This window comes from Geotrypetes seraphini, chromosome 6 (genome assembly GCF_902459505.1).
Source record: "Geotrypetes seraphini chromosome 6, aGeoSer1.1, whole genome shotgun sequence".
In the NCBI taxonomy this organism is placed as follows: domain Eukaryota; kingdom Metazoa; phylum Chordata; class Amphibia; order Gymnophiona; family Dermophiidae; genus Geotrypetes; species Geotrypetes seraphini.
The window spans coordinates 59,473,888-59,501,134 of record NC_047089.1 but is presented as its reverse complement, the minus strand read 5'-3'; the positions used below and the strand labels follow the sequence as shown (position 1 = coordinate 59,501,134).

General features: G+C 43.1%; 1 protein-coding gene across 1 annotated transcript in view; it reads right to left on the bottom strand.

Moving 5' to 3' along the window:
* Positions 1-27,247, bottom strand: part of ATP7B (ATPase copper transporting beta) — a 160,606-nt gene that overhangs the window by 52,195 nt on the left and 81,164 nt on the right. Inside the window, 4 exon segments of the mRNA XM_033948176.1 lie at positions 9,055-9,189; positions 15,602-15,756; positions 24,990-25,117; positions 26,951-27,042. Of these exon segments, the coding sequence (XP_033804067.1) occupies positions 9,055-9,189; positions 15,602-15,756; positions 24,990-25,117; positions 26,951-27,042 (510 nt within the window).

Sequence of the window (27,247 nt, the reverse complement as noted above, 5' to 3'; positions counted from 1 at the left end):
AACTGAATGAGTCCAAAACAAAGTTACTTTGGCTTGGCCCTAAATTAGAGCAGCTACTTTCGTCCATTCTGTTGCCTTCAGGATCCTCACTGCAGATTGAATTCTCAAGTAAAGCTCTGGGTGTCATTATAGATTCAACACTGGGATGTTCCGTCTGCGGAATTGGAAAGAAGTAGGGAGATTGTGGATGCCTTTCAAGAGGCTCTGCTTAGACAAATGGTGACGGAACCCACAAGGGAAAAAGCGATATTGGATCTGGTCCTCACAAATGGAGAGTTTCTCTAATGTTCGAGTGGGTGCTCACCTGGGAAGTTATATCAAACGGTTTGGTTTGATATAACGGCTAAAGTGGAGAGCGGCCGCACGATACTTAAAGTCCTAGATTTCAAACGTACGGACTTTAATGCAATGGGAAAGTACCTGAAGAAAGAGCTGTTAGGATGGGAGGACATAAGAGAAGTGGAAAGACTAAGCTGAAAGGAGCGATAAAAATGTCTAAGGACCTTTATGTGAAGAAAATCAATAAAAACAAGAGAAAAAGGAAGCCGATATGGTTCTCCAACCTAGTGGCTGAGAAAATATAGGCGAAAGAGTTGGCGTTCATGAAATATAAAAAAAACCAAGAAGAGGAGAGCAGAAAGGACTACAGGGTGAAACTGAAAGAAGCCAAGAGAGAGGTACGTTTGGCGAAGGCACAGGCAGAAGAACAAATGGCTACAAATGTAAAAAAGGGAGATAAAATTTTTTTCAGATATATTAGTGAAAGGAGGAAGATAAAAAATGGAATTGCTAGGCTAAAAGATGCTGGGAACCAATATGTGGAGAGTGATGAGGAAAAAGCAAATGTGCTAAATAAATACTTCTGTTCTGTTTTCACAGAAGAAAATCCTGGAGAAGGACCGAGATTGTCTGGCAAAGTTACACGAGAAAATGGAGTAGATTCTGTGCCGTTCACAGAGGAGGGTGTTTATGAGCAACTTGAAAAACTGAAGGTTGACAAAGTGATAGGACCAGACGGGATCCATCCCAGGATACTAAGGGAGCTCAGAAAGGTTCTGGCGAGTCCTATTAAAGACTTGTTCAACAAATCTATGAAGATGGAAGTGATTCCTGGGGATTGGAGGAGAGCAGATGTGGTCCCTATTCATAAAAGTGGTCACAGGGATGAAGCAGGAAACTACAGGCCGGTGAGCCTCACTTCAGTTGTTGGAAAAATAATGGAAGTGTTGCTGAAAGAAAGGATAGTGTACTTCCTTGAATCTAATGGGTTACAGGATCCGAGACAACATGGCTTTACAAAAGGTAAATCGTGCCAAACGAACCTGATTGAATTTTTTGATTGGGTGACCAGAGAGCTGGATTGAGGACATATGCTAGACGTAATTTACTTGGATTTCAGCAGCCTTTGATACAGTTCCTCATAGGAGGCTGTTGAACAAACTTGAAGGGCTGAAGTTAGGACCCAAAGTGGTGAACTGGATCAGAAACTGGCTGTTGGACAGACGCCAGAGGGTGGTGGTTAATGGAAGTCGCTCGAAGGAAGGAAAGGTGACTAGTGGAGTCCCTCAGGGTTCGGTGCTGGGGCCTATCCTGTTCAATATGTTTGTGAGTGACATTGCTGAAGGGTTAGAAGGAAAAGTGTGCCTTTTTGCAGATGATACCAAGATTTGTAACAGAGTAGACACCGAAGAGGGAGTTGAAAATATGAAAAAGGATCTGCAAAAGTTAGAGGAATGGTCTAATGCCTGGCAACTAAAATTCAATGGAAAGAAATGCAGAGTAATGCATTTGGGGATTAATAATAGGAAGAAACCGTATATGCTGGGAGGAGAGAAACTGATATGCACGGATGGAGAGAGGGACCTTGGGGTTATAGTGTCCGAAGATCTAAAGGCGAAAAAACAGTGTGACAAGGCAGTGGCTGCTGCAAGAAGGATGCTGGGCTGTATAAAGAGAGGCGTAGTCAGTAGAAGGAAGAAGGTGTTGATGCCCCTGTACAGGTCACTGGTGAGGCCCCACTTGGAGTATTGTGTTCAGTTTTGGAGACCGTATCTGGCGAAAGACGTAAGAAGACTTGAGGCGGTCCAGAGGAGGGCGACGAAAATGATAGGAGGTTTGCGCCAGAAGACGTATGAGGAGAGACTGGAAACCCTGAATATGTATACCCTAGAGCGGGGGTCGGCAACCCGCGGCTCCAGAGCCGCATGCGGCTCTTTTCCACCTTTGCTGCGGCTCCGGTAGAGTGTCACGCAGGAATGCAGCTTACAAGTCCGGCGTCGCGGCGGGAAATAGCCATGCTGAGCAGTGAGCTCAGCACACACAGATGAAAGCCTTGCTTGCTGATTGGTCCGGCGGCCCCGCCCCGCCATGCCGCCAGACCAATCAGCAAGCAAGGCTTTCATCTGTGTAGTGCTGAGCTCACTGCTCAGCATGGCTATTTCCCCCGCGACGCTGGACTTGTAAGGTGCACGCCTGAAAAAGAAATCATCCTGGCCGGGGTCGGTGTCATGCTCCGGAGATCTACAGCCTTCCTATCTCCCTCTCCCTTCTACCTGCTTCCGGCCACATCCCCTGCTCCACGGCTCTCTTCGGCAACTCAGCAGCAGCGATCGACACAAGCTTCTGACGTCGGGGCCTACCCTCTGCGAGTCCCGCTTGTTTCAACTTCCTTTTTCCACAAAGGCGGGACTCGTAGAGGGAAGGCCTCGATGTCGGCAGCTTGTCTTGATCACTGCTGCTGACGAGTTGCTGAAGAGAGCCGCGGAGCAGGGGGGTGTTGCCAGGTGCAGGTAGAAGGGAGAGGGCCAGATGCAGGACTCGTGGGTGAGGGAGCAGAAGAGAGAGAGAAAGAGAGAGGGGAGGGAAACAAAAGGAAATATTTCATACTGGGCTGGGCCGGAGTGGAGGGAGGGTGGAAAGATTCTAGCTACAGGGTGCAGTAACAAAGGAAAAGGGGGAAAAGCTGAAAATGGAGATAGTGACACAAAGAAGAGAAAGAGTAAGCAGGACCTACTGAATAAGGATAGAGATACAGAGGGAACATGAAGAGGAGGTGAAATAGAGACATAGAAGTAATACTGAAAAAGTGTGTGTGTGGGGGGGAGATAAAGACATTGAAAGGGCAAATGGTGAACATGGCGTAAAGATAAGGACAGAGACAAATGAAGATTCTGAAAAAGTGGTGAGATAGGGATATAGGTGAGATGGACACAAAGAAGGGTGATGCTGGAAAATAGGTGGAATGGTAATTCTGACAGACACAGAAGGGAAATGCTGGATCAAGGAGAGATGGGGCTCAGGCTGGATGGAATGAGGAGAAATGCCTTGTTGGCCCGGAACTTCCTCTCCTACGTCAGAATTGACGTCAGGGAGCGGAATGCTGGTCAGCGCAACACTTCTGCAGGGAAAGCTTGGGACAGCGGTGGCTTGGGGGCTGTTCCCCGATTGCAGTGGCAGCAAACCGAGTGGCTTGGGGGACGGCACGGAGACAGAAAGAAGGGGGAACATGGAGACAGAAAGAAAAAGTTGGGGGAGAGAATGAGGTCTGGAGGAGAGGAAACATACAGGAGGCTGAAAGAAAGGAAGAAAGATTGAATGCACAGTCAGAAGAAGAAAGTGCAACCAGAGACTCATGAAATCACCAAATAGCAAAGGTAGGAAAAATGATTTTATTTTCAATTTAGTGATCCTGTATATAGCATTAAGATAAGAAACAATATATGCAGTGTTAGATTTGTTTTATAATGGTTTTGCGGCTCCAAGTTTTTTTTTCTTTTCGAAAACGGGTCCAAGTGGCTCTTTATGTCTTAAAGGTTGCAGACCCCTGCCCTAGAGGAAAGGAGAGACAGGGGAGATATGATTCAGACGTTCAAATACTTGAAGGGTATTAACGTAGAACAAAATCTTTTCCAGAGAAAGGAAAATGGTAAAACCAGAGGACATAATTTGAGGTTGAGGGGTGGTAGATTCAGGGGCAATGTTAGGAAATTCTACTTTACGGAGAGGGTAGTGGATGCCTGGAATGCGCTCCCGAGAGAGGTGGTGGAGAGTAAAACTGTGACTGAGTTCAAAGAAGCGTGGGATGAACACAGAAGATTTAGAATCAGAAAATAATATTAAATATTGAACTAGGCCAGTACTGGGCAGACTTGCACGGTCTGTGTATGGCCGTTTGGTGGAGGATGGGCTGGGGAGGGCTTCAATGGCTGGGAGGGTGTAGATGGGCTGGAGTAAGTCTTAACAGAGATTTTGGCAGCTGGAACCCAAGCACAGTACTGGGTAAAGCTTTGGATTCTTGCCCAGAAATAGCTAAGAAGAAAAAAAAAATTTAAATTGAATCAGGTTGGGCAGACTGGATGGACCATTCGGGTCTTTATCTGCCGTCATCTACTATGTTACTATGTTACTATATTCACCGACCATCTTAATTCTCTGGTAAAAAAAAGTTTTTTTAGTCTCCATATGTTGAGGAAAGTGAGATCCTGCTTCTATCATCAACAACAGGAAATTCTACTTTACGGAGAGGGTGGTGGATGCCTGGAATGCGCTCCCGAGAGAGGTGGTGGAGAGTAAAACTGTGACTGAGTTCAAAGAAGCGTGGGATGAACACAGAAGATTTAGAATCAGAAAATAATATTAAAGATTGAACTAGGCCAGTTACTGGGCAGACTTGTACGGTCTGTGTCTGTGCATGGCCGTTTGGAGGAGGATGGGCTGGAGTAAGTCTTAACAGAGATTTTGGCAGTTGGAACTCAAGCACAGTACCGGGTAAAGCTTTGGATTCTCGCCCAGAAATAGCTAAGAAGAAAAAAAAAAAAAAAAAATTTAAATTGAATCAGGTTGGGCAGACTGGATGGACCATTCGGGTCTTTATCTGCCGTCATCTACTATGTTACTATATGTTACTATATGTTACTATGTTACTTTGCTGTCCTTGTTCAATCAATCATCCTTTCGAGGCTGCATTAATGTAATTCTGTCTATTTAAGCTTGACCAAGTAAAGCTTTCAAAGACTTCAACTGATCCAGAATACTGCTGCTAGACTGATCTTTGCAAAAAGTAAATTTGATCACGTCTCTCCTGCAAAAACTTAATTGGCTTCCAATAATTTCCAGGGTTTATTTTAAATGTGCCTGCTTAACATTTAAGATCTTGCATGGCATCCTTCCTCCTTTAATTCCCCTGTCTTGTCTGACATTACCAGATCTACTCAAAAATTTAAATTGTCCTTTCCTATGCTGAAAGGCGTTACCTACATTGGCAAATTAGGGAAGTCTCTACTTTTCAAAATTACTGAGCTGTGGAATGATTTTCCTATTCAATTGCACAATCTGGGCTCTTTCCAACCATTTCAAAAACATCTGAAAACTTGGCTATTTTCAAAGTTGTAAATTCTGCTCCTCTCCATACTATTCCAATTCCATACTGTATCTGTTCTCCTTTCTAATTTCTTGTAAAACTTGCCGAGCTCTACTGTTATAGAGAAGATGCGGTATACAAGCTTAAGGTTTAGTTTAGTTTAGAAAGTAATTTGGAGTGGTTTGACCTTAAACCTAATAAAGGTATACAAATAGTAGACCATCTGCTACAGGCTGCAAGGCATATTATTGCTACTTACTGGGAACAGCCAGTATCATTCTGGGTACAAAAGGTCAGGAATGTATTATTTAATTTAAAAAACTCATTTCTATTAAAGGACCATTACGCAATGTAATGTGCATTTGGTAACTTTTCTTAGTATTGATGATACCTTGAAATGTTGTTTGTGGGTTTTAATTTCTTGATTAAGAATACAATTTTATTTTGAGTGCTTTCTGGTGTTTTCATTTGTGTTGGTATCTTACAAGCTAATTGGAAATCAGTGGGATAAAGTCTCTTCACAAAAGTGTGCCAGGCAACCAAGGCAAGACTTTACTTGATGTGTTTTTTCTTTTCCTTCTGTTGAAGAATAAGCATATATTACTTGGATAAATATCTGATTTTCTAAATCTCCCCTCCTTATTGACCAGGTTGTATTTGTATAAGACTGCTTCTAGGGGTGCCATTTTGGGGATGGTGCCAGAGATCTTCTTTCTATTGTAAGATCTCATTGTTAGAGTTTTCTTTTTACATTTTCTATTGGAAATGCAACTTTGTTGTGCATGTACTATTTTGTCAGCCATAGCCACAGCTCCATTTATATGCACTATAGAAGCTACATTATGGTTTAATGCACTTCATTTATTTATTTAAAATATTTATTACCAGCTCTATCCTACAATTCTAGGTGGGGTACAAAATAAAACACAGTCTTGTTATGCGACTAGACCAACAGGAAGTGCACAAAACTAATAATGCTCTCCCAGAATCACAAAGTGAAGGAAATGCTGATGAGAGGCCCGAATCAGAACATGCAGATAGGCCTCCGTCAGGTCGAGAGAAGTCAGAAGCAGAAGCAGGGGGAGCCCTGCATGCTGACACCTGAACCAGACGCTGGTTCTCCCTTAAGGCAGCCGAACACTTCTTGCATATGCCAGCTGCAAACACTGCTCGGCACCCACAAACACCATACTTTTTGCTTTCTAGAAGTGCCAATAACGAATGTGCCGAAGACCCACACACAAAAATGCAGTATAAAAATGGCAGCCTCAGGCCCTTCTTATGCCCCTTCTATTTCTTTTTGGGTTTTTATTTTTTTAAATATCTTCTCAACAGCTGTCTCAAGAGAGCAGACCCCCACTGGCTCTCTATACTGTAGTCTGTGCCCAACAGGTGGTCAGGTGTACAGTTGAGGCTCCTCTAAAGCAAAGACATAATGGGAGGTGGGAGAAATGGGGGGAGATACTCAACCTTTCGAGTATGGCATCCCCGAGGTCAATAGGAGCCCCCAAGAGGGTCCCCCCAAGCTCTGTCCCGACAGCAAAAGGGACAAGAAAGATTCACTAATCAGATCCAACGGGTCCTAACAAGCCTCAGCACAGACTGCACAAGCTTACCACTCCATGTGCTGGAGACTGAGAACAGACTGATTAGCCCACTTGTACTGTAGCTAAAGGTCAACATCTCAGTCTCCACCTGCTGGCAGGTGAGCAAAAACTCATCCGTTCTGTGTCAGTCTGGACAGATGACAAAGAAATTAGGTTCAGAGCTTAAGGGCTGGATTTTACAAACAGCGCCAATATCAACAGCCACCTAAAAAACAGCCACCGATTGTAGAATCGCAGCTACCTCAAACATAAGCACCAGAAATGTAAGTCAGGGTTTTGAGGACATACATTTCTGGTACCTATATTTCTGGTACCTCAACTCCTTGGCAAAATCATGCTTTTTCAGTCTTCACATGCTGAGGAAAGCTAGATCCTACTTAGGCCAACAACACTTTGCCATCCTTGTCCAATCCATCATCCTCTCCAAACTAGATTACTGCAACGCCATCTACTTAAATCTATCAAAAAAAAGTATTCTAAGACTCCAGCTAATCCAGAATACTGCAGCCAAACTGATCTTCTCAAAACGCAAGTCTGACCATGCCTCCCCACTCCTTGCCAAACTTCATTGGCTCCCAATAATCTCCAGAATTCATTTCAAATGTTCCTGCCTGGCTTTCAAGATCATTCACGGAATCCTGCCTCCTCTTATCCCACTGTCTTTCAACTCCTCCAGTCCCAACTCCTCCAGAACTGCCCAAAGGCTTAAATTAGCCTTCCCCTCTCCAAGCGGCATCCACTATTCAGGCAATCTGGGAAAATCCCTTCTCTTCAAAATCACAGGTCTTTGGAACGACCTCACCACCCCGCTGTGGAACCTGAGCTCCCTTCAGTTATTCCGCAAACAACTGAAAACCTGGCTTTTCAGCAAATTGTAGCTCTATCCTTCCCCCCTTTCTCTCCCCCCTTCTACACATAAGTTCATGTAATCCTTTTTCTTCTTCTCTACCCACTATTTTAAGTTCTTGTAAACCGTGTCGAGCTCCATTCTCATGGAGATGATGCGGTATATAAACTTAAGGTTTAGATTAGATTAGATTTGATGTGAATCACATCTAGGGAGGTGTCTAAAAACGCCTAAAATCGTTTCTGGAATTCATTACGCCTACTAAGGCACCTCCATAGACGCGATGAACGTGCCATTTTTTGTAGGCACCTACATTTTAAAAAATTGTTTAAATCATTTTTAATGATTTTGCCAATTAAGTTAGGTGCCTAGCTTAAGGCACTGTTTATAGAATATGTCCCTAAGTGGCTATGGCTTACTGCATAAAGATAGGACTGTGTTTATGTGGTCCTATTTATATGTTTACTCTGGCCAGTTAAGTGCTTAGGTACTAACTGCTAACTTTCAGTAGTGATAACTGGTTAAGTGCCATGAAAATTAGTGGATAGCCCTGAAGAAGCCATTTAAACGATCAACATCCATTTCTGGATGGTTAAATCATTTGGAGTATCAACTGGATTCTGTTTAGGAGAGGGAAATCTCTCATGTAGATTCCATTTTCAGATCTTAATCATTGGGTTTTTAAATATTGTAAACCGCTTATATCAGTGGTTCTCAAACTTGTCCTGGGGGGACCCACAGCCAGCTGGGTTTTGCGGATATCCCTAGTGAATATGCATGAGAGAGACTGCCTACCTGTCACTTCCATTATTGCAAATCAGTCTCATGCATATTCATTAAGGATATCCTGAAAACCTGACTGGCTGGGTATGAGAACCACTGGCTTAGATAATGTATTTATAAGTAGTATGTAAAGGGACTCATTTTTCAAAGCACTTAAGACAGACAAATTACCATCGAAACTTATGGTATATTGTGTGTCTAAGTGCTTTGAAAATGAGCTCCCAAATAAACTAAGCAATAACTCACATGCAATCTCCATAGGTACATGGTACTTATGAAAAGTTGTAAAATGAAAGTATGAATGTAGTTTCATTTAGAAGCATAGAGCAATGCAGACAGTGCATGTCCCACTGCAGACAGTTTATAAACTGTCACTATTTTTAACAAACATCTTACATAAAAGAGCCCCAAGTACACACTTCTCAAGAAACTGATATAATTCACCTGATGTTACTTACAGGGAAGTATTTCATAATGATCTCAAAATTGACAAAGCCAATTATGATCCAGACTATCAAAGTCACTGTTGAAATTATGATGATAAATGGAACAAAATAGCCGCTGATCCTGTCTGCAAGTTGCTGGATTGGTGCCTAGAAATGAGAAAAAAACCCATACAATTTAGGGGGGTGGGTGTTCGGGATTTGCGTACCTTTGTGATGTTTTCTTTATGCTGTTTAGGAGGGAGGGGGGGATGACCTGGACTGTATGTTCTTCTGTTAGCTGACTTTGTCTATCCGCCGTTGGCATTACTTGTTCTGTTTCATTGTTGTCATCAATAAAAAATTGTTTATATAAAAATATACAATTTATTTTAACAAGATAAAAAAATATGCATTTAATTAACTGAAAAAAATACCAGATAAGAATGAATACATATGTAAGGGATAGCAAGAGAAGCGTCTTACAAATCTTTTGATTATATTTTGGCCTCAGACATTATCTAGATATCTGATGCTAATGTTTTTTAAGTGCTGCAAGAGTTATGACCATATCCCTGGCAGCAGTTGGCTATATTATGTGGTTCTACGCAGATGGCTTCCCCCTTACGAATGTCAAAGGAGGAGACAAATGACTGAAGACTGAAAAGAGACAATGCCCAGATTTTTAGATTCAAGATGGCTAGATAGACTTCTTTGGGACTACAAAGTAAATGGAATAGTGCCCCTGCTTCTGAGCCAGAGGAGACTCTAAAGCTCCAACTGCAATATCTGCTGCAGAATCTACCTGGCTGCTCAATATTTAAGGCACAAGCCAAAGGGGGGGACACCATAAAAACATACAGTAAAACCTTGGATTGCAAGTAACTTGGTGTGCAAGTGTTTTGCAAGCCAAGCAAAACATTTTATTAAATTTTAGCTTGATATACAAGCGAGGTCTTGAAGTACATATAGTATACACACATCATATCACCACAACTGAGCCGATGGTTCTTCTCTCTTCGACATTGCAGGAATGTAGTGACTGTTCTAAACAATAAAGGTCTTGCAATACGAGTACATACAGTATTTTGTATTAAAGTTTTTGAGTTTCCATTATCTCTTATAGGGAAATCCGCTTTGATATACAAGTGTTTGGATTACAAACATGTTTTCGGAACAAATTATGCTCGCAAACCAAGGTTTTACTGTACATTGGTTCTGTAAATTCTCTAGTGCATAGCTTTGCTGGATAACCTCTAAGACCCAGTGGTCCACTCCTGGGAAAAGAGGCTGAGCCTGCCTCCTACCTGTACAAGGGCAGGAAAAGCCCGCCGGGGTCCTTTAGGGACAGCAAAGGAGATGGTGGCCACCCACCACACCTATCTCATCGTACTTCTTAAGAGAACTACTTCTGACTGTTGGGTGCTGCAGTGCCCCATAAAGACCTTCTATACCAATAGTTCTCAACCAGCGTGTTAGGACATACTGGTGTTTCCCCAAGAGGTAGAAAGTGCTGGAAGTTTTGTGACCAAAATTTGGCATAGACAATAAGCTTGTGCTTTCCTTAACCTCCTGTGCCAACAAGCTGAGAAGATCAAAGATCCACAACTAGTCCCTATTTCTGTTTCCCCACTACCCCCAATGACGACTGGTGCAACCAGTCCCAAATGAAAAATGTTCAGGTCTATTGTCCATATGTTCGGTTATTTGAAAGGTTTTGTGTTGCTTCAGTGTCTGGAAGTAGAGGGATTTTATGTTACTGTTACTGAGGTGGCATCAGAATTTGAAAATATATTTGTTTTACATGAAACGAAGGAAAAATTCTAGCTACATGCTCTGTATTGATTCTAGAATGGATAAAAGCTTCTTGATGTTGACAGTAAGTTTAATGTAAGTTTGTGTACCATTCAAGCCCCTATAAAAAAAAACTGTTTGCAACACATCAATTCCAGATTTCTCACTGATAAGTGATTAAAACTAAGAAAAAACACATTTAGGGCTCCTTCTACAAAGGTGCGCTAGCGTTTTTAGCGCAATCACCGGATTAGCACACGCTATAGTGTGCATTACCTGAAAAACTCAAGAGGAGGCAGTAGCGGCTAGCGCGCGTGGCAATTTAGCGTGTGCTATTCTGTGCATTAAGGCCCTAATGTTAATATTAAGGGCTCCTTTTATGTTGTAAAAGGAGCCCTTAATATTAACAGTTTATAAATCAAAATAAAATCTGTTTACATGTTTCATTGTTAAAAATATAAGGTAAATAAAGTGGGGGTTTTTTCTGTTCAGCTATGAATTTTAATGTTCAATCTGTCACACAAATGAACACTGTGTCAGGTATATTACAACAGAAAAAAGGTTAAGAACCATTGTTCTAGATGAATGATAGTGGCACTAATCTTTAGCCAACTCCTGTTCCCATCTTAACATTACTACCTAGCAATTTTTGCACGTAAAAAAAAATGTTCAAGCTAAAAACATAATAAAATAATGTCACTCAAACAATACAATTAACAATGGGGCTCTTTTTCAAAGTGCTTAGACTTACAAAATTTCATAGGTTACCATGGATCTATGAAGTGGCATACTTCTCAAGATCTATGAGGGGGGGCAGTCTGCCCCTGGTGCTGTCTTTGTAGCATCCTCTTCCCAACAGTCTCTGCTGCACGAATGCGCCCCTTCCCTTCCCCCGCACGAGCAACTTGCTGCCAACGTCGGTATCAGCTCTCTCAAGACGTCACTTCCGGGTTTCTGCCATAGGAGGGGCCTTAGGCCTCCTTCTCGATGCATCTTAAGATTCCGATTGGCCCAGCTGATCAGGGATTCCCTTGCCGCAATCAGCTGATGGCAAGGGCTCTCTCGATCAGGCAGGTGCAATTCTGTAACTGGTGCGCCCTCCCCCCCCCCCGATTCTGTACATATTTCGATCCTAGGCCAGCTCCAGAATACCAACCTAAGGAGCTGGTCTAGGATCAAAATATGTACCCCTTATAGGAGATTTATTTGCACCTGGAGACGCTGATTTGTCTTGTGGACTTTGAGACCAATTGTTTAATAGCTATTTTTGCTCAATGGGCTACCTGACATGGATGTCTTTTTTGATAAGTTTTTTAGTTTTTAATGAACTGTGGATGCCATGTGACCCATGAGACACATTTGTCTTGCTGAGATGTGTTGCAGAGTGGACACATGATTGCAAAGTTGCAGCAAGACATTTTGTCTTTGCTGTGGTAAAAAAGTTCATAAGAGTCATGTTGAGCACTGCTCCTATAAACTCCATCACTTGAGAGGGTTGAAGATGAGACTTTGGAAAGTTGACTTTGAAGCCCAGAAGCTGGAGAAGAGTTATGGTCACTTATGTAACTGAGTGCATTGTTTGAGGTGATGCAGCTTTTATCAACCAATCGTCTAGATAAGAAAACACTTGAAACCCGTAGGAATGTAAGGTTGCTGCTACCACCACTAGGCACTTTGTGAATACTCTTGAACATGAAGAAAGGCCTAATGGCAGAACTTTGTATTGAAGATGATGACCTACACAAAGATGATGACCTACACGAAAACAAAGAAATTTTCTGTGGTTCAGATGAATGGGAATATGTGTGTAGGCCTCTTTGAGGTCTAGAGAGCACAGCCAAATTGTTTCATTCTAGAAGTGGGAATAGAGCCCCCAGAGATAGCATGTAAAACTTTTATTTTACTAGATATTTGTTGAGAGCAAAGAGGTCGAGAATGGGATGAAGAACTCCCATCTTCTTTGGAATTAGGAAATATCTGGAGTAGAACCCTTGATTTTCCTGAGAAAGGGATACTACTTCCATGGCATTCAGTTGAAGTAGAGCTTCAATTTTCTGAAGGGAAATCTATTGAGATGTTAAAGAAGATTCTCTTGGAAAGTTGTTTGAAGGAATGGTGATAAGAGTAGAGAGTAACCCTCTTGTAGGACTCTGAAGACCCAGGTGTCTATGGTAATTAAAGTCCAGCACTGATGATAAGAGAAGTCGGCCTCTGATGGGTTGGGGAAGTGGCTGCGATGGGGAAATTGCAGCTATGCTCTCTAGAAGCATGTTAAAAAGATTGAGTTGGCTTTTGAGTCATTTGCGATTTTTGCCTTTTCTGTGGTGGGGGTTTGGAAGAGGACGAGGTTATCACCAGTGCTGCAGGGTGTCAAGGGGTGGGTGACCTCAATGAGGAAGCACACCCTGAAAATACAGCCTACACAGAAGGAGATCAATGGCATCAACGCTTGACATGCATCGAGGGACTTGATGCTGAAGATGCCTGCGATGCTGGATGTGAAGAGAATGACTTCTTAGCAGGTTTAACTGATGCAGGAACTGAGTCCGACGTCAAAGGCGGCTTCGATACGATGGCATCAATTTATCACTGGAGGCCACGGCTGATCCAAACATCTTCTTTTGCTGGATACGTCGAGCCTTAAGAAAGCATTTTTCTAAGGTACAACAGTGGATGCAAGTGTTTACTAAGTGCTCCGGCCCCAAACACCAGTTGTATGGGTCAGTAATGGAGATAGGCCGCTGACAACGAGTGCACTTTTTGAACCTGCTAGAAGGCCTCGCCAAATAAAAAAGTTAATTATAAATAAAACAAAAGAAACAAGCTGAAAAGGCAAAAATTAAGTTGAGAAGGCAATTTGATTGGACAGAGTCCAAAAGACAACTTCTTCGCTCCACGGAAAATCGAACAACTGAGGAACCGCGAGCCGATGTTGGGCAGGAAGGCACTCATGTATGCGTGGTGCGGGCAGTCTCAAAGCTTCACGAAAACTTAAAGTGACTACACGTTAGCACTGCCCATACCGGGCTCCGTGGATGACATCACCCACATGTGAGAATATCTTGCCTGTTTGTTCTAGGATAATTAGATATTTCACAAATTTTCACAAACTTTTGCATAAACTGGATCCTACAACCTGAAATAAGAATTTCCTATAATATTCAAGTTTCATAGAATGAAAGGAGGGAAACTCCAGCAACTGAGAATTTGCTGCCCTAACAGCTCTTCAAGGTTGATATACAGTAATTTCAAAACTGCAGCCAAAATTGGTGGTTAATCCTTTTAAAGCTTTAAAAACAAGGCAAAGAAGTTTGAACATAACTCTTTGTTCAATTGGTAACCAATGTAAATTCATCAGACTAGGAGTAATATGCTCGAATTTCACTGTCCCTGTTAGAACCCTTGCTACTGTGTACTGTGCAATTTGTAAGGCTCCTAAATATTTTTTTTCAATAATCGAATGGGAAAATTAAGGCAAGTACTACCATTTGAAAATTGGAAGATACCAAAAAATCTCAGTCCTCTGATGATTTTAATCTCTGAAAAACCATTCCAAGTGGTTGCTGAGTAAACAGCAAAAAAAACTCTAGGGGTTTACTTTTTTTTTTGCCTCACCTTGCACAGTCTCACATTCTGTACCTGCAATGAGCCACCACAGTACAAAGGCTCTCCTCTGTCAGGTTTTTTTTTGTTTTTTTTGTAAGCTTTATTATCTGGATAGTCTTGGTCTTGCAATATAGGGCTGTCCCATGCTTCCACCCCTTTGGTTTTGAGGAAGTTCTGCTAGGAGAGATAGGGAAGGGGACCTTTCAGGATTCACATGGCCACTAGCAGGTGTCCATGGGACCTCTGCCAGCCCAACCTACCAAATGAAAGCCTATGGGTTAAGGCTTGGGGTACTGGAGGAAAAAAAAACCCTCTAGGTTCCACTGTGGTTAAGGTCCACAGACCAATCCCTAGGAGACAACTAGGACAAGGGACTTTACCGCTAAGCCACAAGCCATAAACTATGGACTCAAGAGTCAGGCTTAATGAAAGAATCCAGCTACAGCCGTTCAACCCGCACTATCTACTAGAGGTAAAGAAATACTGAAAAGTTCCAGGCTGCACCACTATTTATGTTGGTGATGTTCCTGAAAAGTATCTTCTCGCTACCTCCATATGCTGGTAAGGGGAAGACTCACAGGTCTACACTAGCAAAATGAACTCCAAAGACTCATTTACTTGTTATTCAGTTGAAACCTAGACTTAATTGCAGCCTCCATGGATTAAGTGCTTTGTTTGACTGTTGAAAGAAAGAAACAGCCACTAAGCATTGGGCTCTGGAGTTGAAGTTGAAGAGAATTCTCTCCCCATCCCACAAAAGCCCTTCACCTTCCTCCTTTCCCCTAGCCTCCATTCGTCCTGAATGGAAGGTGGTACCAGAGGTTACAGGTTTATTATTTTTAATCTGTTAGCTATTACTTTTGATTTAGTGAATGAAAAAAAACAAGATGCTATTAGGTCACAAATGAAATGAAATTGTCTCTTTTGTTTCATTTAATTTCTCCTCCCAATAGTCTTTTTGCAGGGACAGTTTTTTGGTTGTTGTGTTTTTTTAAACAGGGTCCTAAGCCCAGCCAGGAGGTGTTACTGTTTTTGATGACTGAGACTCCCTCTTGGAACTATGATTACTGCATCTGCAAGATTTGGCATCACAGTAGGCAAAGATGCCACAGGCACAAAGTCGCCAAGAGGTGCATCAAGCAAAGTTATTATGAACATACTATGTTCAGCAGCCCATTTTTACCTTTGACATCTGAGCTTCTTCCACTAATTTCACAATTTGGGACAGAGTGGTTTCAAAGCCAACATGAGTTGCCTCAATAAGAACTGAGCCATGTGCATTTATGGACCCAGCAATAACCATGCATCCAGGCTTTTTAGTGACTGGCATAGGTTCTCCTGAAAAGAAACAAACAGTGGGAGTGAAAACTTCTGAAGCATTTAATAACCAAATGTAATCATGGGTTCCTTATTTCATAGGCCACAGGTGGGCTGCCTTGGCCATAGCCCAACCAATTTTTGGCAGATCAGCAAATTAGAGGTCTAGCAGTGTCTGATAGTGCTCTAGAAATTAACAGTAGTAGAACATGGGAGACGGACATGTGCAATATATGCATGAAACATGCTGCCTCTCCTCTCCACTATTATATCAGTTGCTGGCCAGAAAATCACTACTTCCTCTAATTGTTGCTTCATATGGTTACCTGCTTGCCCAAAGGCCTATACTAGTACACTGGTAAGGAGGAGAAAAGACCTGAACTGAAATTAGTTTTTATTTACTGGAAGGAAAGCATAAGGTTCTTCTGCTCATTGGGAGTCAGGAGGAGGGAAGGAGCAACATAATTGCTGGGTAGGGTGGCAAGAAAAGCATGACCCAGGGAAAGAGGATTCAAGGGAATGTTGAAAAAGAGAAAAACAGGGTCTTGAGAGGAAGGTTGCGGGGGCAAGAAGTAGAGACAGAGGAGAAAGGGAACAGGTTGGGTGATTTGTCCTTACCCCCATATAAAATGGCTTTCCATTACCCCTGCCTTATTCAGAATGATGAGACGAGCCCTATGGTTTGCACCACAAGGCAGTTTTTCATTCTCATCATCGCATCACATTAGCAATTCCACAGACAGGGTTATGTCTGCTGAAAATCATACCATGCTTTCTTCTCTAAATTGGATTTCTCTTATTTCCTCCTACTCATGAAACTGATAATGCATTTCACAATTCAGAGTTGGAGAGGCTCCAAATGCTTCTTTATATTGTCCAACTTCCCACTAGATAGCCTCCTGTACAATCTTTGCTCCAGCTTTGCATATCACAATTTTTTTTAAAGCACCAGCTGTTCAAAACAGCCAATTGCTATAGCCTCAGTTGTGTGAGCATAGCCCATCGAACCCTAAGTTTGTAGGCCAGTTTCGTATTTTTTTCTGCAAAGGCTATCAACTACAATATCAACAATCAAACTCCGAGGTCAGTGTTACATTTAAATTCTACAGTAGCTGCTGTATTTGAAGTTATACCTGAGTAGTCAGCACTGAATATCTGGGCAGGTAAAGCATGATTATCCAGATAATGGTAGTATTCAGTGCTGTTACCTAGATAACCATCTAGATAATTTAGAACATTTTTGCTTTCCCAAATTATTCAAATGCCAGTGCTGAATATCACAGGTCTCCAGGTAACTCCCAGCTCTACCCAGGCTCCAATCCTAGACCACCCCAGCACTATCTGGATCTCCACAGTGTTCGATCCTCTGAACAACTCTGCCCAGGAGAGGCCATAAAGAGAACACAGAGAAGATCCAGGTAACTCCCAGCTGTACCCAGGCTCCAATCTTAAACCACCCTAGCACTATCTGGATCTCCACAGCATTCGATCCTCTGAACAACTCTGCCCAGGAGAGGCCATAAAGAGAACACAAAGAAGATCCAGGTAACTCCCAGCTGTACCCAGGCTCCAATCCTAGACCACCCCAGCATTATCTGGATCTCTACAGTGTTCAATCCTCTGAACAACTCTGCCCAGGAGAGGCCATAAAGAGAACACAGAGAAGATCCAGGTAACTCCCAGCTGTACCCAGGCTCCAATCCTAGACCACCCCAGCATTATATGGATCTCCACAGTGTTCGATCTTCTGAACAACTCTGCCCAGGAGAGGCCATAAAGAGAACACAAAGAAGATCCAGGTAACTCCCAGCTGTACCCAGGCTCCAATCCTAGACCACCCTAGCACTATCTGGATCTCCACAGCATTCGATCCTCTGAACAATTCTGCCCAGGAGAGGCCATAGAGAGAACACAGAGAAGATCCAGAGAGGGCCATTCCTGAACTAGAGTATCTTTCCCTTCCAAATTAATCACCATTAGAAGAATCAGGGACCCTTGGCACTTGCTCATGATGTCGGAGGCAATCTGTCCTAAGCTCTACTCCCTGCTATCTAGAACATTCCTACTACTGATATTTGCCTGAATGTTGTTCTCAAGTCTGCTATCTGCGAAGAGATCCACCAGATGATCTGCACAGACCACGAGTAGGGCTGCTTCCATCACTACCAGATGACTTTTGGTACCCCCTTAATGATTTATGTAGGTACTTTTGTGCTATAATCCAATATGACTTGAATTGTTTTTGCCTGTAGAAGGTCCAAGAATTCCAGATAGATTGCTCTGGTTTCCAGCTTGTTTGACTAACTAACAAGCCTCCTCCGGTGACCACAAGCACTGAGCTACTTGGTCTAGACTTCAAACTTCAATATATTAGAAACCTATGTAATAAGTCCCGCATGAACAACTACTTCAAAAAATTGTGAGCCATGGAATAGAGGGTGAAATACTCACATGGATTAAAAACTGGTTGGCGGATAGGAAACAGAGTGGGGTAAATGGACAATACTCAGACTGGAAAAGTGTTATGAATGGAGCGTCACAAGTGGAGCATCATGAATGGAGTGCTTTGGACAGTGCTCTTCAACATATTTATAAACGACCTGGAAATTGGTACGATGAGCAAGGTGATTAAATTTGCAGATGATACAAAGTTATTCAGAGTAGTGAAGACCTGCAACATGACAAACATGCTCGAGAAATGGGTCGTGACATGGCAAATGAGGTTTAATGTGGATAAGTGTAAGGTGATGCATGTCGGTAACAAAAATCTTATACACGAATAAAGGATGTCCAGTGCAGTACTTTGAGATACCCCCCAGGAAAGAGATTGGGAGTACTGGTAGACAAGTCAATGAAGCTGTCCGCACATGTGCGGCAAAAAGGGCAAACAGAATGCTAGGAATGATTAAGAAAGGGGGATCACAAACAGATCAGAGAAGGTTATCATGCCGCTGTACCGGGCTATGGTACGCCCCCACCTGGAATACTGTGTCCAGCACTGGGCACCCTACATGAAGAAGGACATAGTACTACTCAAAAGGGTCCAAAGAAGAGTGACTAAAATGGTTAAGGGGCTGGAGGAGTTGCCGTACAGTGAGAGATTAGAGAAACTGGGCCTCTTCTCCCTTGAAAATAGGAGACAGAGGGGACATGATCGAAACATTCAAGATAATGAAGGGAATAGACTCAGTAGATAAAGACAGGTTGTTTACCCTCTCCAAGATAGAGAGAATGAGAGGGCACTCTCTAAAGTTAAAAGGGGAAAGATTCCGTACAAATGTAAGGAAGTTCTTCTTCACCCAGAGTGGTAGAAAACTGTAACGCTCTTCCAGAGGCTGTTAGAGGGAAAAACACCCTCCAGGGATTCAAGACAAAGTTAGACAAGTTCCTGCAGAACCAGAACGTATGCAGATAAGGCTAGACTCAATTAGGGCACTAGTCTTTGACCTAAGGGCTGTCGCGGGAGCAGACTGCTGGGCACGATGGACCACTGGTCTGACCCAGCAGTGGCAATTCTTATGTTCTTATGTCCCTGAAACTCCTCTCTGTTAAAAATGTTAATAATCAATGAATCCTTCCCTGGTGGCAACTCTCATCTAGGCATCCTCTTCTAAAACTTGCTCCTGATTCACAAACTCCTCGTTCCACTCCTGGTACTCCTCAAAAGTAAGGGAGCTAGTCTCCAGGATTTCTTCCTTTTTACTATGCCAAACATCATCTCTTGAAGAGGGGGGAGGGGCCACCCCAACATGCTCTTTGCTCTTGCCAGCCTTTGACTTGAGGAAGCAAAAGGCCTTGTACATGGCCAAAATGAAATCAGCTGGAAATTACACCCCAGAGGGCTCCTACTGTGCTCCTCCAGCCAGCAGAGCCATGGAAAGGGAAACTGATTCTAACTGCAGCGACTGCTCCATAACAGCAACACCAGAGCCATTAATCTCAGCCAAGACCCGGCTGGAGGATGCCTGCTCAGTCGTATATCAAGCATTTGAATTAGTCATCCCAGTCTGACCACAAGCAGCACAATATTTGCGCACCCCCACCAGATTCGGGAAGGGGAAGGCCCACCATTTTGGAGTGGCAGGTCTGCCGGCTGGAGGGAGTATGCATTGCACTGGCTGGACTTTCATCTCGAAAGGTATGGGCAGGGGGGGGAGGTGGCAGGAGGAAGGAGTGGGCATCTCTTCTGCCAGCTAACTTAATGGGGGAGGAGTATTCCCTGCTGCAATCAGCTCAGTTGCCTCGTCTATTTGAAACATAGGCCAGCATTTTGTTGGCCTACATTTCAAGCATCTATCGTGGCCTTAGGGAGAACCAGGGCCACTTACGGGCAAAACCATGCCCATGCCCAGCCTTGGGCAAGCTTAAGTGTCCCAACGCATCTCCCTGCACCCTTGACAGATGCCTAAAGTGTTGGTGGCCTGCCTCAGGTTTTGGTTTGTTTTGTTTTTTGGAAAACATGTATCCCAATTGGCTGGTTAGACAGCAAGACGCCTACCGCTGCCTACAATCAGGACACCATTTATAGAATCTGCCCCTGAGTGTAAAGTGTGACAGATGTAATGAATTGTAGTAAAACTAAAAATAATTGAATACGAAGCTGATGGAAAAGATTAATTTATAACAATGTGATTAAACTCAAAACTAAATTTAAAATATGTATCAGGCAAGAAAAATATTTGTGCTGTAACTCATTACAACAAATGGGGCTTCATGCCAAGACAAATTCAGCAAATATTAGAGCTATTTGGGCGCTTCTTATTAAAAAACATTGACAGCCCAAAAGGAAAAAAAAAAAAAAAATTCTTATCTTCTCATTAAAGCATGACAGTCCAAGTTCAAATAGCTTCTAGACCTTGATGGACTTTAAAGACAATATTTAAAACAGATGCAGTGGTGTACCAAGGGTAGAGCAGAAGGGCGGTTCACCCCAGGTTCAGTGAGCCCAGGTGTGCCAGAGCTGTCATGGGTCTCTAGTTTGCCTGTGTGTGGCCGCCGGCTCCATCAGTCCCCACTCATCTGATGTCAACTTCCTGTTCCAGAGAAGGGAACCAGCAGAGCAGACAGCTGCGCACTGGGGATGTTCCAGGCAGACAAGGGAGTGCTGTGCCCTAGGTTCCCACCCTGCCAGGTACGCCACTGAACAGATGTGTGGAAAGACTGACAAGCCACATCAGAGATCTAAGAGTCTCCATGTGGAGTCTCAGAACCTTGAGAGCATAGCTGACTTGTTTAAGATTTAGGATGGGCCAAAAAGTACCTACCTTCTTGAGCACTACAAATTAAATGCAGGATGGGGGTTTTGCAGCGGCAGGAGGAAGTGGCCATCCCTCCTGCCCTTATTTTGGTTTCAGAGGTCGTCGGGGGGGGGGGGGGCAGCTTGCATTTTTTAAAATGGGGACAAACATTGTGTATGTGTAATACATGCACATCTGTGCCATTTAAAAAAAAAAAAAAAAAAAAAAAAGGAAAAAGCTCCTACAGCTGAGTGGCAGGAAGCTGCTTTGGGGATTGCCCTGCCACTCAACTATTTGGGTCTGCGCTTGTGTGAGAGCTGGTTTCTAAGCAAGTAATAGGATGAGATTACGAATGCCCTCTGCAAAACTAATTTGCATGAGCAGCCATTTGAAAATAGATTACTGTTTAGAAATCGCCCCCCCCCCAAAAAAAAAAGGCCCACAGCGACCTGCACAGCCTTAGCAACCGTGTTTTGTGCATCTAGCCCTCAGCCCCTAGCTCTCCCATTTCTCATCTCACTTCTTTCCCAGTCTCCTATTTCCTTCTATCTACACCCCATTACCACATTTCTACCACTGTACTCACTGTTCTCACTCATCTTCTTGTCATCCCCCTTGTGACCCTCTTCCACATGGCTCATCACGTTCAGAATCCCCTTCCCTCTCTCCACTCTTGGCAGGCAATATTTTCCTGTCTGTTTCTCTAGCATTTTTTCATCCTACCTCTCTTCTCTCCTGCCCTCCTATGAATCAATCTCTCTTGCCCTCCCATGGGTCCATTTCTCCTGCCCTCTCCCCATGGTCCAACATTTCTCACTCTTTTCTGTTCATCTTCCCTCTCCCCTTAATGCTGAATGGCATGGAAGGGAAAAGATGCAGCATCTCTCTCACCCTTCCACCCCCAGACCTAACATTTCTTCCTTCCTCTCTACTTTCCTTCCATCCCCAGATCCAACTTTTCTCCCTTTCTCTTTGCAACTATCCTCCTATTGAAGGGTGTTGAAGGAATTTAGGGAAGTTCCGGTGGCTCTGCTGACTGATCTTTTCAATGCTTCTCTAGTCAGGAGTGGTACCGGAGGACTGGAGAAGGGTGGATGTGGTCTCTCTACACAAAGGTGGAAGTAAGAAAAAAGTAGAGAATTACAGGCCAGAACAGAGAATGGTGACATTTCTGGAATCCGGTGGATTACAGGACCAGAGGCAACAAGGATTCACTAGAGCAGTGGTTCTCAACCCTGTCCTGGGGGACCACCAGGCCAATCGAGTTTTCAAGCTAGCCCTAATGAATATGCATAAGAGAAATTTTCATATCATGGAAGTGACAGGCATGCAAATCTGCTCCATGCATATTCATTAGGACTATCCTGAAAACCCAATTGGCCTGGTGGGCCACCAGGACAGGGTTGGGAACCACTGCACTAGAGGTAGGTCTTGTCAGATAAATCTGATCAATTTCTTTGATAGGGTGACCAGAGAATTGGATAGAGGGAGTGCGCTAGATGTGGTGTATTTAGATTTTAGCAAAGCCTTTGACAGTGTTCCACACAGACATCTAATAAATAAACTGAGTGCCCTCGGGATGGGCCCCCAAAGTTACAGGCTGGGTCAAGAACTGGTTGAATGGAAGACGACAAAGGGTAGTGGTCAATGGAGATCGATCTGAAGAAAGGGATATTAATAATGGTGTGTCTCAAGGTTCTGTTCTTGGGCCTATTCTTTTTAACAATTTTATAAGTGAAATCTCTGAAGGGTGTCAGGTAAGATCCGTAGAGAGGCAGATACCAAAATCTGCAATATAATAGTGAAGAGCCGCCAGTTTACGGCCTTCAATACCTGGCTTCATGGAAACCCAATATGCTGGTTTAATTAATATATTTTATTATCAATAACAGGTTACAAGAGCAAATCTTTACAGCATATGGAGCTGACAGATAGTATGCCTCAAGCGCTTGAGTATAACTGGATGTCTGTCCTACCTTATAGCCAAAAGAGGTATCTTTTATATGCTTCGATAGCCCTGGCCCACGTTGGTGCATATCATATTGTTAGCTTTTATTGGTCAGTTACAAACATCATTATCAGTTTATTAATTGGTTAACATTATCTATGTCATACTGTATGCGTGTCCTGTTTACTAAAATCACTATCTATTCCCGTCAAATGTCATTTTAATATCAACGCAGCAATTTTGAGCTAAGGGTCCCATAAGGCTCTGCCCATTACAGGATATGTCTTACAAATAATGTATTTTTATATTCTTGGTCACAACATGTCCTCATCCTTATGTTCACTTCCCTGTTCTTATGGCACTACAGAAGATGTGACACCAGTTGCCATGTAAAAGAATAAGTTTAGTTTCACTTGCTCATTTTAGCATAAGTTTCGCTTGGCTTGCTGATTTCAGCAAGCATAGATTGTGCAAAGGCTGACAGCTTTAGTCAGGGCATTTTCAGCCATCTTAGGCCTTTAATAATGTTGGCCTATTATGTTAGGGGATTTCAGGGGGGCTCTTCACCTCTAGTTTCATAGAGCACTTAATCTTCACCTGTATATACACAGGACTCTCGCTCTCTCCTCCCCCTCCCTTATCAATGGACACTCCAGATGGGGTGAACAACATGAAGAAAGACCTAGAGAAGCTTAAAGAATGGTCTGAAATTTGGCAGCTAAAATCTAATGCTAAGAAATGCAAAGTCATGCATTTGGGCTACAAACACCGAAAGGAACAGTACAGTTTAGGGGGTGAAGAACTTATGTGCATGACAGAAAAGCAGGACTTGGGTTTGATTGTATGTGATGATCTTAAGGTTGAAAAGGTGTTGGCGAAAGCTAGAAGGATGCTAAGGTGCATAGGAAGAGGTTTGGCCAGTAGAAAAAAGGAGGTATTGATGCCCCTGTATAAGACTCTGGTGAGACCTCATTTAGAATATTGTGTACAATTCTGGAGTCAGTCCAGAGGAAGGCTACTAAAATGGTGCGTAGTCTTCATCATAAGGCGTATGGGGACAGACTTATAGATCAATATGTAGATTTTGGTGGAAAGGCAGGAGAGGGGAGCTATGATAGACGTTTAAATACCTACGTGGTATAAATGTGCATGAGTCGAGTCTCCTTCATTTGAAAGGAAGCTCTGGAATGAGAGGATGAAGTTAAGAGGTAATAGGCTCAGGAGTACTCTAAGGAAATACCTTTTTACAGTCTCCGAGCGGAAGTAGTGGAGACAGAGACTGTGCCTCAATTCAAGAAGGTGTGGGATCTGAGAGGTGTGGTTACTGTGGATGGGAAGGCTAAATGGGCCATTTGGCTTTTATCTGCCATCATGTTTCTATGTCTCTCCCTGCCTCTCTCCTTTCCCCAGGTTCACCATCTCTCCCTTTCTCTTCCCAACTACTCTCCCCCTCCCTTCTTCACCATCTCTCCCTCTTTCCAACTACCCTATCCTCCCATCTTATATCGCTCCCTCTCTGCACCACCCCAAGTTCCACCATCTTTCCCTTTCTCTTCCCAGCTGTCCTCCCTTCAAGTATCTTTCCCCCTTCCTCCACACCATCCCACATCCAACTTCTCTTTTTTTTCTTCTCTCCCTCAAAACCATTGTCCACCATGCCTCCTCCCTTACCCCCTCCCCCCCCCGATTCTAGCCCCATAAGTTCTTCCCCTTCACCTCCGCAACCCCCAGTCTGGCACTTCTTTGACCCCCCCTCCCCTGCTATACTTTAAAAAACAACAACAAATAACTGGTCCAGGGGGCTTCCTTGGCCCAGCATGTGCTCTCCCTTTTATTTGTGCTGGTTCAACATCGCCCTCCATCTGCAACAAAAGTGATTTTGTCAGCATGACCAAAAGTGAGGCCGACAGACTTGTGAAGATAGAAGGAAAATAACATGACAGCCCACAGGGGGCTCCTCAGAACTTTGGGGCCCAGGGCAGTTGCCCTGTTTGCCTGCCCCCCTCCCCCACCCCATGGTCTGAATATCAGCCCCAATGTATCCAGTAGTACCAAGTAAAGACACTAACCTGTGATGAGAGACTCATCCGCCATAGAGTTGCCTTCAATGACTTTTCCGTCAACAGGAAACTTGCCACCAGGCACCACCTTTACTACATCTCCTCGCTGAACCAAGTCTACTGCCACCTGTTCTTCTCTGCAATATATAATACAGGCAAATCTATGTGAAAGGAAACTATTACTACTAATCATTCCTACAGCACTACTAGGCATGTGCAGTTGTACACAACCCTGTTAAGAGACAAGATCCTGCTCAAAATAGCTTTCAATCTAGTATTTCTGAGTCATGCTATGCCTAAATAGGCTCAAGATGACTTGCAATGTAAGGAATTGCAGAATGTATATATTATAGCAATTTGAGGAGGGCTAAGTTATGGAGTAATGGGGAGGGAGAGTGGAGGTTCTATGACTGCACTGGTATAACATGTGGGATGAGTATATGATTTAGTGACATTAAGTATTTCACATTAGTTGTCTACGGTGTGTATGCTTCCAAGGAAGAGTTTTTAATTTTTTTTTCGGAACCTGTTGTAGTGTGTTTCCTGTTGTAGAGTTTCCTGTCAGTCGGGAGGTTGCTCCAGGTCTTGGTGCCAAGGTAAATGAAGAGCAAGTCGAATGTGTGTTTGTATTTAACCCCTTTGGGAGATGGAAGGAGTAGTTGAAGCAATTCTAGTTTTCTGGTTGACACTGACCAGGAATTGACGAATAAGTTTGAGCGGTTCAGCATTTTTTGCAAATAGTATTTGGAACAGGTTTGAATTGCCATTTTGATATCGAGGGGTAAATTTTAAGCTGGCACCATAAGTCTCTTAAGTGTTGGCCCCCAGTGCCTAGCTTACCAGGTATTATGGTGCTGCTATCCATATAACTAGTGGCACTGAATATATGTATTCAGCGATAACTGCACTGGCACCATTCATTTAGTTTATGCCTGCTATTCCCCTATTTAGCAACTTGACCCTTATTGATAGTACTGTGAGACTAACACTAGAGACTTTGGATGCCAATTAGAATTCAGGCACTGATGGTGCAGGAGCAAATGGGGATTGCTCCTGTGCCCCTATTTCCATTATCCACTCAGGGATCTCCCTGTAGGTGCCGAGGGAGGGGGGGGGGGGTGAGAAGACTATGGGAATGAGGAGATTTGTGAGAAGAGGATTTGGGGGGTATGGGGGTTTCTGCAAAGGGGCTTTTGAGGGGTGGGGAGCTATTTTCGTTACAGAATCAGTTCCTTTAAAAGGCTCCCTAAGCACATCAGGCCACACATTTTCCTGGTCAGAAAAGATAACATCAGCTCTTTCCATGCATAATTATGCTTGTGAGGTCAAATACAAACTGTATAAATCGTTTTGAACAAATTTGCTTTCCATGATTTCCATATTTTGCATCTCATGATTTCCATATTTTGCATCTCATTACTTTACTTGTTTTGCACTAAAATATCATGCTTTAAGGGCAAACCATGTACAATTTCTCCAGTTAATGTGTGTTATTTGGTATACATGTTTGTTGTTGTTGTTAGGCACCATCGCCTCGTGTTTGAGTTTCTAGCGACTTGAGGAATTGCAGATTTAAAAAGAATTTGGTTTTGTGCTAGTCCGGAAAGGTCCTCTAGTGTCATCCCCATAGTTGTTTTCAACGGGTCCAACCATCTTCGCCTGGTTCCTTTGATCTTCCCAAACATGATGTCCTCCTCCAGCGATTACTCTCTTCTGTTGGTGTGACCAAAGACAGTCATAACTTCATCATTTGGGCTTCAAGGGACACAGCCGGTTTGATCTCTTGTGTGGAAATGGCTTTGAAAATGACTGTCTAAATAATGAATTATTTTTGACAAATATCAAGTAGAAGAGGGCACTGTTTGGAAAAAAAAAAAGGTTGTTTTGAAGTTGAAAAAGAATATGGCACTAAAAAGTGACAGGACAAAGATAAGATTAGGGGGCAAAATAACTCAATAACTATTGAGTACCTGAGGATAGAGTGGTCTAGTCCAAGTATTACAATAGTTGCCTCTGTAGCTTGCAGAGAGATTAATTTAGAAAGTGCTTCCGATGTTTTGCTCTACAAAAAGACAGAGAAACAGTTTGAAATAACCAGACCAAATCCAATTTCTAACCAGATCAAACCCAGTGCTTAAGCATTCTTTTCACTGCTGTCCTACAATTTTAGTATGCTTGGGACTAAGCACAGTTGTAGTTTTACCAAGCACAGTTGTTTTATTATAATTGCACAATTCAGTGTTTTCCTTCACAGAAAAGACTCTTTC